General features: G+C 40.0%; 1 protein-coding gene across 3 annotated transcripts in view; it reads left to right on the top strand.

Moving 5' to 3' along the window:
• Positions 1-271: 271 nt before the first annotated feature.
• slit3 (slit homolog 3 (Drosophila)) overlaps positions 272-12,484 on the top strand; it is a 168,571-nt gene continuing 156,358 nt past the window's right edge. For 2 of the 3 annotated variants that reach the window (XM_085906614.1, XM_085906613.1), the window contains exon 1: positions 3,031-3,592. In XM_085906614.1, the coding sequence (XP_085762740.1) occupies positions 3,408-3,592 (185 nt within the window). In that variant the 5' untranslated portion in view covers positions 3,031-3,407. Of the gene's footprint in view, positions 473-3,030; positions 3,593-12,484 lie in introns of those variants that run through there. The other variant, XM_085906615.1, reaches the window with a different exon arrangement.

Raw genomic sequence — 12,484 nt, 5'->3', positions numbered from 1 at the left:
CAATGCCTACTGCCCGATGACGGCTGGGATAGGCTCTCGCACAAATATCATAAATATTTGCTAATGCTAATATGAATATCATAAAGATGACATATCAAAGTCAAAGTCCGCTTTATTGTCAATTTCTTCACATGCCAGGCACACAAAGATATATATATATATATATATATGTATCTAATATTTATGATATTTTTTAATATATTCATCACACCTGTTACCTTGGTCTTGTGACTTATTTGTGCCCCGCCTTCTTTCCAGAGCCAATCAGCTGGTCAACCAACATTTCAAATCTGCTTTCTGAGTTTGAGTTAGCTTGCAAATCAGCACTGTTTCTCCACACATTGTGTTTACAGAGGTAGCGCACAATAATTGCAAGATAAATCAGCTAAATGAAACCAAAGCGCAGACAGAGTGGAGTTAACAACATTATTTCCAGGGGCACTCTGAGAGCATAGACCACCATGCAGATCCAGTAAGTAAATGGACTTTCACGTTGTGTTGAAACCAGCTACACACTTCCTCTCCCTGCTACATCCCTTCCAGCCAATTTGCACGGAAAGAGCCTGATGTGTTTGTTTGGAATAGCATTGATTAATGTTTGTAGAACTTCCTTTGCAGAGGTGTCATTTTTTTAGCCTATCAGGTGCCAGTGCTGCTTTAATTTGTTACTTTTTATCTTAATTTCGGCCTACATCTTACATTTCTTAAGATAATGAAACAATGTGATGCCTGATCACAAGTGTTCAAGCTAAAACATAAAAACATGTCTTTTATTTTAATTTTTTTTACATGCAAATTCAAGTATGGGCCACGTGAGATTTACTTGCGGGAGGTTTGTGCATGTGCCTAAGCCTAATTTCTGAATATCTGTAAGGGATATAGTGTTTTTCTGTGAAGTATTAAAATGGTCTGATTTACAAACTTTAGCAGGCCACACGACGTACTCAGATGCTAAATTGGAAGGTTCGCACTTGTTGGCAAGCTGCCCTTTAGGAGGGTGGGTAGGAGTGGCGGGGGGGGGGCAACCTCAGGGGCAGAGCCGGTTGACTCCGAGCGGCTTTAATCTCCTCATCATGCCAGGGGGCAGCAGGGAGGTTCGGGTTGGATGTTGAGGGAATACAAGTCAACCGCTTCTGCAGTCCCCCTGCTGCTGAGCTCTGACTAAATTTTCACATGTGCCTGAAATAATAAAAGTGGCTGTGGTGCAAGGGGGAAATTTTAATCAAATGTTGGAGGGACGGCATGCAGTTAAGAAAATAGTTGCAGATTTTGTGGGTAAAAGGCTGGCTGATCTGTCAAGAAAAAAGGCATGCTTGGGTTTGACTGACATGGTCCCAAAGGTATCTAATAATACATTGGACACTTGGAAAGTCATTAAATTTGAAATTCAACCACATTTTGGAGGCAAAAAATTTGCAGTTGAATCAATCATAGTGTATGACAAAGTATGTCATGAGCGAGTTTGGACTTTTTTTGTGATGTCACCACAGGGGGGCGACTAGTGGCAGCAAAGTCAACTTCCAGTGCTCTTTCTTTTCCCTGTCATGTCTACAAAGTGTAACTTTTATTTGTTCGTGCTTCTGAAATCCCACGTTTTGCACTATAAATGACTTGGAAAAGTCATTGCTTTATTGAAAGTTGTACCCAATCAGTAATTGTTGTGTAATCTATGATTGAAGCAATTTAACCGGTAGCGTAATGGGGGCTGCAACGGGTTTCATCAGTCGTCCACACATCAGAGAAACAAATGTTTTAATTAGCCTTGCACTGGCCGTGATGCACTCAATGACTGACTTTGTTGCTTGCGGGCTTTGCAGTATTAATGAGATTTCATTAGGCAAGTCAGGTTTAACGCCCCCCCCCCCCCCCCCTCACACACACACACACACACACACACACACACACACACACACACACACACACACACACACACACACACACACACACACACACACACACACACACACACACACACACACACACACACAACTTTAATTTGAATGAGCAGCTCAACATCTTGGCGTGTGCCTATGGAGGAATGACCAATAGGGGGCAGCAGGATTTTGTTGAAAATATTAATGATAGTTTAACGTGTTTCATATTGAACGCTGGCATTTTAAATATTTAATTTGACTCGGACAATTTTTTTAAACATTTAATAGCCTCCATCTGGTTATCACACCACTTCTGACATTTTTATGTACTGGATCTAATTAAATTTGGCAATAGATTTAATTTGTGCTCACCAACATTGACGAAGTGGATAGATTTTCCAAAGTTAGAAGTCATATTCAAAAGCTTATTTTTTTTTTTTTTTTAGAGGTAAACTACTTGGTTTCTTAGAAGGCAGAAGTTTCAGCCAGTCAATAATGGTGACGAAAATGTGAGTCTTCTTGTATCAAAAAGATATTACAGTTGCATCTATTGTAGAATAATAAGTAATCCAAGTTATCTCATATTTAAATGCTGTTTTATCCAATTTGTTTTCAGTAATTATGTTATCAATCATTCCAGTTGCAAAATATCCTTATAATTAGGCTGCATGCTTTGAGGGGGAATGAGTACCATCTAGTGGACAAATATAGATTAAAAATGTGAAAGACGTCAACGATGAATCGGTATTTTGAGCTCAATGTGGAATGCAAATGGACATGTTCAGTGCTTTTTCATACAAACAACACATTATGTCTATGCCATTTTAAATAATTTCATTTTGACATGTGGCTAAAATGGTCTGAAAAACAAAAGCCGAATGGCGCACAAAATGCGCCTAGAATAGATCGAGGGGTAGAAAAGATTTGTGTTGTGAGGGAGAAAAACAGAAAGGAGTTACGACATTATATTTGGGGGGGGGCATAAAGATGTTTGGTGTGTGTGTGTGTGTGTGTGTGTGTGTGTGTGTGTGTGTGTTAGGGGGGGGGGGGGGGGGGGCGCTCTCCAAACCTTCAGCGCGCACCAGTCTGCGCTGCGCCACTTCCCTCTCGACTTCACTCCGGGTGACTGCTTCTTCTTTCTTTCTCATTCTTTTATGTTTTTTTTTTTCATGACATCACTTCTTTTATTTGCTGTCAGTGGATGGGATGCTACTGGCTATTATTTCCCCTCCCCAACTAAACATTTTACCTCCCCCGAAGGAGACGTTTTGGATGACTTACCGGATTGGATGGAGGAAATCGCTTTTGGAGACTTTACGCATCGACTTGAGGGATGAATTTGAACTTCTTTACAGCACGTTTTTGTTGCGTTTTGCTCCTTTTTAACACGATTTAACTTTGTCTACAAAAAAGGAGTGTGTTTGTTCCACACATTCCGATCTTTAGGTGGAACTTTTGATCATTTTTAAACGCTTGGAGAGCGAAGTTTGAGCCGTGGGGATTTCTTGTTTTAATTCAATCTGAGTGGATAAAATGTCTCGGGGGGCCGAACCGAACCGGCTTTGGGCTCTCTCTTCGGCCTTGGTCCTGGTTCTGTGCATCGTGTCGAGCGTGCACACATGTCCGCACAAGTGCAGCTGCTCCGGATCCCATGTGGACTGTCAGGGTCTGGGGCTCAAGACGGTACCGAAGGGGATCCCGCGTGGGGCTGAGCGCCTGTAAGTTTGCATCCAAAGTATTAAGTCTTTGAAATTTGCGCAAATCACCATGTATTACTTCACACGATTGTGAAACTGAAAGGTCCCCTTTAATTTTACATTTGAATTTAGGAGGCTTAGAAATAGATTTGGTACGTAAAAGTTATGTGCACCCCCAGAATTCAATTGTGCTTAGAATGGAGTGATGGACAAATCATGAGTGCAATCGCTCATTGCAATTTGAAGTCAATGAAACAGTTGCGAAGTTTTGTTGTTTTCTTTTATTTTTAGGAATCAAACATTAAGATTAAGGCCAGGTTTTAATTTTTAGGAAGAACGTTTAGGGTGTCATTTGGTGAAAACCGAAAATGCCATGTAATAGTAAACATTTTCCAACTGTTCTAAACCTAACATTAAAAAAAAAAGGCTTTTTCTTGCAAAAGCAAGTGGAAACAAGTTTTCAAAGTATTTTTATTCTAATTTAGAGTCAATGAAACAGGGTTGACTTGGATTGTATTTGTTTTTTCATTTTGTTGCTTGGCTGAAAAAAGATTTGAAAGTTTGTCCAACTTATATAACTTATATATTTTAAATATAAGAAAATAATGATGATATAATAATTTTGTCTTCAGGGTTCTCCGAGCTGTCATAGTTGAAACCCAAATGGACCCAGTTATTAGAACAACCTGCTTAATTTATTTATTCTAGTCATTATCAACCAGTCACTATTTTGGAGAGTTTTTGTTTGTAAAAAAAATGTATTAAAACACTTGTTTTGCATGGTTGTGTTATAGCAGGTTTTGTTAACGGGTGAAAAAAGTTGGAAACCTTCCCAACCTGTTGAGCCCAAGGGCGATGATGCAACACTTGCATGCACAGACGTACACCTATGCTGCAAAGCTATATGGAAGTGATTATCCATGCTAATGGTCGAGACCCCCCCCCCCTCTTCGAAAGCCCCTGCAGGCGATCCACAACACAGCCAGAGACAACAAACACAATCAGTGCAAGAGTTTCGAGTGAGGCACTGATATGATTTGCATGCTGTGATGCATGAGCAAACACTGGACACTTTATTAGGCATTATTAAGGGAATACAAGAGCTGGGTTCAAAAAAAAATATTGTGCAAAGATGATGTGCTGTTTTTTGTGCAAACAGCCATCATGGGTTTTTGTAAATCTGGGATTTGTGATAATTTAACATTTAACATTCCGATTGGAGATCAGTAGGATAAATGCTGTTGTTGGAATTGTCAAAAATCGTGTTTTGAAATTTTGCCAAATGGCAGCTTGAAAGCAAAATGGCTGACTTCCTGTTCAGTTTTGAGCTTGGATCTTTGAGGCTGCTTGATGTGTGCCTGGCTCAGTTTTTTTTTTTATTTTAACTTTCCAGAAAGTGCTATTGAGTAAGCTTTGGGCGGTGATTAAACATAAAACAAAAGAAAAAAACTACATTTAGGTGCTGATGAGGCCACCAAAAAAGCATTTATCTAACTTGTTCTCATAAACGCATTTTAAAACTTGAGACTTTTGTAATACACCTTCATTCCATGATTTTGTGCAGGTGTACCAAATAACGTAATAATAAAAGCACCAGCCTGGAGGCCCTCCTTTTTTTGTTTGGTGACCTTTCGGGACCTGTAGGCTTTTACACAGCAATCCCCTGAAGTCATTTTACACTCTAACAAAATAAATAATTAGAGCAGGCTGTGATGAAAGGTGGGATTTGAGGGTCCTACATCCCCCCCGGGGTGGGGGGGGGGGGGGATATTAAGGAGTGTTGTAGCAACCAGTTCTCCCTTCTGAAATGATGCATTAACACTTCTCGTCGTCCAAGGCTGTTTGTAGTGCTGGTTGAATGTGTGTTGTCTTATTTATTCCTTATGAATTAAAACTCCGCATTTTTGCTTCTCTGCACTCATTTGTCTACTCGCAGATTTTTTGTGAAATAACAGGATTGTTTTGGCACCATCTGGTGCCGAAGAAATGTAGCTGTATTTAGACAAAAGTTGTCCTTCGTCGCTATTTAAAAAAAAAAAAAAAAAAATGGGGATGGCGTCAATTATCAGTGTAATTCAAAACTCAGATCATCTTTCATTATTCAAATGAATGGTAATGCCATTAATCCGTTGCAGTCACCCACAATATTTATTCCACAATTTGATAATTTATATTCAACTTCATTCATCCCTTGGGATTGCTCCCTCAGGAAATTCTGGTTCTCGTAGCTCACACTAAAATAGTACAAAAGAGAAGATCGCACATGACAAACAAAGAGAGCAACTAGATGTGATCATCCCGAATCAGTGGTAAGAAAGTACCAAAGCTGTCCCATCTCATTCCACCTTCCCGCAAATAGCGTTGGATGACGACGTTTGTCATATTTGCTCACAGCCTGGCACAAAATCCTGCTTAAGCACACAAGATGTTTAGTGGTTTTGGTCCCCTGGTGGCTGTTTATTTGCAACGGTGAATGGAAAACATCGAGGCATCAGCTTATTGTCACCCGATGTGCTTCCAGCAACACTTGTTTCTAATTTTGAGCATATTTTAATTAAGAACATGATCCGAAGAGGCTTTGTTTGCGATTTTTAAATTTAGTATGTCATGAGCTGGTTATTGTTTAAAAGATTTTGAACATCTTAACTGGGATGAATTGCCTTAATAATAGATAACACAACACCTAATGGATTTTGTACCAGGGACTTAAGTGCAAAAGTATGATTTCAAATCCAAAACAATTGTAGTATCAAGCTTTAAAAACAGTCACGTGACCGAACGAGCAGCAGTATAGTCTGTCAAGAAAGCGTGCCAAAGCTCTGTTAAAGGAAGCATATTGTCAATGGGATGGGTCTGCTAAAACAATATCTGATCTTTTGCCGTCCCCAAGGTAGAGAGTGGGACAATCAAAAGACCCACCACACTGCACTCCAGCCTCATCTGTCCCGTGTGAGTGGGTGTTTTTAACGGTGGGAGAAATTGTGTCCAAAAAAACGCAACAGGCTTACTTTTAAGACATTGGCAAAACGTATTCTTTTTTAATAAAAAATTGTAAAACACAAATCCCAGTGCACAAGCGTCCTCTTACATGTTCGCATTATTGATTGACTGTAACAAAGAAATAAAATATTTTAAATCTCAATATATATATATATTTTTATAATTACTTAAATGAATTAATGTATATACTAGGACATCAAATCAGTGATGTGCATTCCAGTTCTTTTAAGTGAACTGAATCTTTCAGTATCAGCAACATGGATCTATGGTGTAGTGATTAGTTTTCCTGACTCCCACCTCAGCAACCCTGAGTTCAAATCCCAATGGGACCCATGAACTCTTTTATCACGGGAAAATTTCAACACAGGGTGAGGGTTGGGGTTAATGTTAGGGGTTACGGTTAGAGCTGGGGCTAGGGTTAGCACTAGGGTTAGGTTTAATACTAGGGTTAGGGTTAGGACTAGGGTTAGGGTTATAGCTAGGGTTATGGTTAGGGTTAGGGTTATAGCTAGGGTTAGGGGTTAGGGCTAGGGTTAGAGCTAGGGTTAGGGTTTGGGTTAGGGTTAGCACTAGGGTTAGGGTTATAGCTAGGGTTAGGGGTTAGGGCTAGGGTTAGAGCTAGGGTTTGGGTTAGAGCAAGGGTTTGGGTTGGGTTAGGGTTGGGGATAGGGTTAGGGCTAGAGTTAACCTTAACCTTTTTGGTAATGTGCACGTTCACTGAAAGGAGTTGTTCTTTTAAACGAATCGTTCATTCACGAGCCAACACTACTGTCAACTACGATGCCTGTAGTATTTTTAAGGTCCAGCGGGTGTCGGGGCACAGTGTCAATCCAGTTTTCCAATGTGTCGGGATGACACACGACGCCTCATGGACCCATCACTACTGTACGGTTTATGGCTGTCATCTTGTGTATCATCAGAAAAAATCAATCTCTTAGTATACTTGAGACAGCCAACAATCGGGCAACTTCTAGAACGTGGAAATGAGGGTCACATTGTTGGGTCGCAATAGTCCACACCCCCTCCCAATTCAATACTACAATATGACATTTGAGAAGGAGACTCTCATGTAACCCCCAGTGGAAAAATTATTTGTCGGGGCTACTTCTACTACTACCTCTACAACTACTACTATTTTTACGCTCCTTTTTATTGCTAGTTCAAACCATATGTATGCACTTGGAGAATACTAATGTAAAAAAAGAAAAAGTCCCAGAAGTGGTTGCAAGTTCAAGACACAAGTTGAGAGGGGGAGGGAAGTGGGAATGAAAGTCAATGGTGGTGAAAATAACCCCTGAATAACCTGCCGTGGAATATTGAAAACCACGGGAGACCAGATCGACTGCCTGGATAGGAGAGGAATAAATCCAAATTGAAAATAGTTGCCCAGAAATATCTTGGAATTATTTATTTTCCAAGCACTCTTTACATTGCACACCTTCAGTTTACCATAAACATCCATCCTGCTACTATTTCCACTTAACTGTGATCAGCCTCCATCAGCGCCACGCCCTCCTCCGAGCTCGGCGGCGGCAACATTCCAACGGTGGCGAGCGGAATCTGTGCGAGACTCGATTAAGTTAAACAACCACACGGACCGTTTAGACTTTTTAACAGAGTATGTCATCTGACCGCAATGTGTTCACTTTGAGTTTTGGAAGCGTTGGCCATGTTTTTGTTTGTGCTGCACTTCTGCGTGTCTGTGGGACGCCTCAGCGAGAACCCGGGCAGGGTGGCGCTGATGTCATCGCTGAGCCTTATTGCTATTGCAGACATTTTATTTTTTTAAGTACTACGACATAAAAAGCCACAAGCTACTTATTCATTACCCCGCTGATCATCCCTTGGTCACAAATGGTTTGATGCACAGAAGCCAAAACAAAAAGTTTGGCTTTGCGCTTGTAGGTCAGTGGGTGACGCTCCAGCTGACCTTCTCTTTCATGACTTGTTGCACCGCTCGGGTGGCCAGCTGGCTTAAGCACTTTGGTTTTCAGGCTTTCTGGGAAACCGTAACACACATGAGTATGAGACTCCCACGTACTGGCGCAGATGTAAGATTTGAAATTTAAATTGCGAGTGAATGATTTGACGCCACGGCCAATCAAAATAGCAGGTACTGTGTTTTTTTTTTCTCCACTAGGAGAAATATAAATGCTGTTGATTTAATTGCTCTTATTTCTGTGAGCAGTTTAGCAGGACTCTGCAAAAACAACCTACCAGAGGAGAGCTCATAAAATTTGATGGCGATTCGTATAAAGTTACCGATACAGAATTTAAAATAATGAAAGAAATAAGCTACTGTTTTTTTATTTATTGACCTGTTCCGTAATCTAAAATATGACCAGTTGTAAATTGTGATAACAAACGTTTTCCAAATTCTACCTTATTTTGACTAAACTTTTTCCTGATCGCATTGAGATCACATGATTAGGTGTAAGCGTCATTTACAGTACAAATAGAAGAGACGGCCAAAATATATCTCAACCACACACTGTTTACATATATGGACACGGATTATCATGGCTCAAAAAATATATTTTTTTGATGGAAAAGTTGTCAGGAAGTGAAAATAATTGAAGTCTTTGTTTTGAATGTGTGTGTTTGAATTTATATGACATTAACAAGCCACTGTTGTGTTTGGCGGCTGTCACCAAAGCAACACGTCCTCTTTTCCCCTCTGCTCATTCGCTTTCATTTTCTGCAGCTGCCGGTGGGTATTAATTAATGGTCTGGATCACAGGAAGTGCAAGAGATTTCTCAAAATGTTTTAGGTAGCTGAGGTCAAGGGTCAATTCAGATAGGGAAATGTTTCTTGTCAACACCTTGCGATGTTGAGCTTTTTCTATTTTTAAGTCAGTCTTTTTAAAAACATGGTAGAATTGCACTGTCTGCAGATCGACTGTGTTGATTCAGAGAATTTGTAAAACCAACCCTATTTTAAAAAAATAGCTTCTGTACAGATTACTGTTGCTTTTTTTTAGCTGTTTTTATTCGAGGTTCATACAGAAAATATACCTTTTTTGATTAGTATTAATTTTTTATTGCCTTTTAGATTATCCATTTTGTTTCATTTTATCACACAGTATTAGCCATATATGAAATAGATGTCACATTAACTGCTGTCCTAATTGTATTTTATTATCTTTGTTATTTTCAAAAATGAATACATAAATGTATTTATACATTAGAATGATAAAAATGGCCTCTAGATTATTTTAATTATTCATTTAAATGCTACATGAAAATCTGATACAGTAGTTTACATGATGCCATGGATTTTTGCAAACTAGTGCAACCTGAATCAACAGTGCCTCTGCAGGTAGCAACCGAGAATTGCATTCTGTCGGAACTCAACGCTTCAATACACTACTAATCAATTAATCCCAATTGATTGTTAGTCATCAATTATTTGATTATCGCCTTGGCAATTCATTCATTGTTTGTCTGCACTGAGCAAACGTTTGTGTTGAGTAGTCTCCCATCAGTCCAAACACCACCACGTCGGTGTCGTGTAAACCCAGACAGAAGCGAGTCACCCAATAAATTCTGACGGCGCTAACCAATCACAGCGACACTTTACAAGCTTGTTTAGCTCGCCAACCTCAAAGAAAGGGACACTAGCCAGGGTTGATCTCTTTTCAAGTGGTACAACCGTCGTTCTTGTCAACAAACGATGACTTTATTTTTCTTCAGGCAGAGCAGGATTGGTGTTGGCAAAAGGGCGGGAGCTTGAGGGCAATAACAATAAAAAAATAAAAAAAATAAAAATCATGCTGTAAACCGTGATGGAACAAAGACGCTGAATGTGCAAGATGCGTTCAAGTGACAGAGTAAGGGAAGTCAACACCAATTGGAAATTGGGCAGTGAAGTGATGTTTCCACAAAACAGTTGACGGGTTTGATTTGTTCTGCTTAATCCTGATCGGGCTCCCAGTTAAGAATGTGTGTTGACACAAGCTGCCAACTACAGCTAAGTCTCGATTTTACGCGCTTCGATTCTTTGCGAGTTTATGTCTAACGCGGTTTGATCATGGACCGCAAATTTTTTCAGCGTATTTTAAATGCACGATATTGTAGAAATTGCAGTGCGAAACAACACTGCTTCACACACTGCAACTCTTCCAGTTGGTTCTTCTAATTTTCCCGATTGAATGTAGCGTTTCAGGAATTGAAATGGACACAAGCAGTTGTCAGATGTCCATTTGCCATTTATATCTTCGTGAAAGAGTTGTCCCAGTTCCTTTATTCACGCTTGACTTGAAGTAAACTACATTAGCAAGGCAATCAACCAGCTTTCGTTTCCACTCAACCAAGTGTGAAAACAACCCAGGACTGGATTGTCCCTTTAAGGAAATATGTTAGCGGCCTTTACACTGCAGTCCCCAAAAATACAGTATGACCGACTTTTTACATCTTTTTCATGTCCCGTCTTGCCTTTCATCTGTTTTTGTATGTAAGGTCAACTCGGGTTTGCGTTCGTTTCCTTTGGCATTCCGGCCAGTGACAAAGCACCGAGACCGTTCAGCTGAAAGGGTCCACGGCAGACGTCTTCTGAGAAATGTTCAAAGGCGACACAAGGAACAATCTTGCCGTCGTGCTGTGACGGCAATAAACCGCAGAGCAGATCCCTCTCAGTGGTGTTTGCAAATGTTTACTCTCGCGCTGTATATTCTACCAGGCCAAGTGATGGTGGTTGATCTGCACGTTGAATTATATGAATGACAAAATCGCTTTGATGAATTAATTCATCTTCGCTGGCCTTTATGGATGGTTGTTTTGGAAGAAGTAGGACGCGATCGTGCTTAATGTGAGAGACACTGTGAACCTGGCTACAATGTTTTTTTTCTCCATTGGAGCCAAATATGCATTTCTTTACAAACAAATCATAGGTGTTCATCCAAACGTCTCCCAACATTTAAGCATGTAATGATTATCAAAGCTAAGACTGCACCTCTGCTTGGTTTTTGTCTTTGAGACTCGTTTCATCTACTCAATGCTGACGTTTGAAATTCCAAACTTCCCAACTGATTGTTCTTAGGTTGTCTTGGCAGATTGGAGGAGCATTTCCACCATTTGTTTTACTCTTGTTGAACGGGTGGCTGAAATCGTTCAGATCCTTACTTCTGGCCGTCACAAACAGTTCCATCTGTTTTCAATCTCAGATTCTAGCAATGGTCCCTTTGAAACTGTCTTCTGAATTGTCTGCACATCCACGATGTCGTGCAGTAGTATTTTATTCTCTTCAAAAGTTAATCATACATTTTCCATTGCTTAGGGTTTATTTGCAGCAGACAATTCATTTATATAGACCTCAAGTGCATTACAATTCACTTCACTCTAATTACGATATGATTACTTCGAGTGATAATTTAATATTGTTCACTTCAATTATATGACACTCTGATTAGAATACTTGTGATCCAGTCCACTTGCACCAAGATGTGATTTACCCGTTTTACACTAAAAGGGAAACTATTGAAATTATGATACAATTAATTCCACTTATAATCAAATGTAAAGGGAAATGTTTTCAAACTTCCAGTGGGACTTTGCATTTGTTCTTCTACAGTTTGATATAATTTAGTTGGATTGTTTTCATCTGACTTGATTAATTGTCAGAGTGAATTGATGTTATAGAGACCTCGTGTATCAACTTATTCTCCTCTCCTGAACACTTTACCATTAGCGTGAGTAGCTAATGTTACATCACAAAACCCGCCAGTTGAACTTTCATGCCCGACATCAGCCCTTTCTTCTCTGGTGACGGACATGTCGGAGAACCGGTCGAGGGGATTGAGGGGGAGGAAGTGGGCAATTAGGATTCCTTTGCCTGGTTCCAAGTTGTCCCGGGCGAAATTGAGCATACCTATCTGAGGGCAAGAAAAGGAGGAACGATTAAAAGTGCTTTGTGGA

Source organism: Syngnathus leptorhynchus, chromosome 2, assembly GCF_054491065.1.
Source record: "Syngnathus leptorhynchus isolate UIUO chromosome 2, UIUO_Slep, whole genome shotgun sequence".
Taxonomy (NCBI): domain Eukaryota; kingdom Metazoa; phylum Chordata; class Actinopteri; order Syngnathiformes; family Syngnathidae; genus Syngnathus; species Syngnathus leptorhynchus.
Note: the sequence above shows the minus strand (reverse complement) of the source record. Positions and strands in the feature narration are given on the sequence as shown.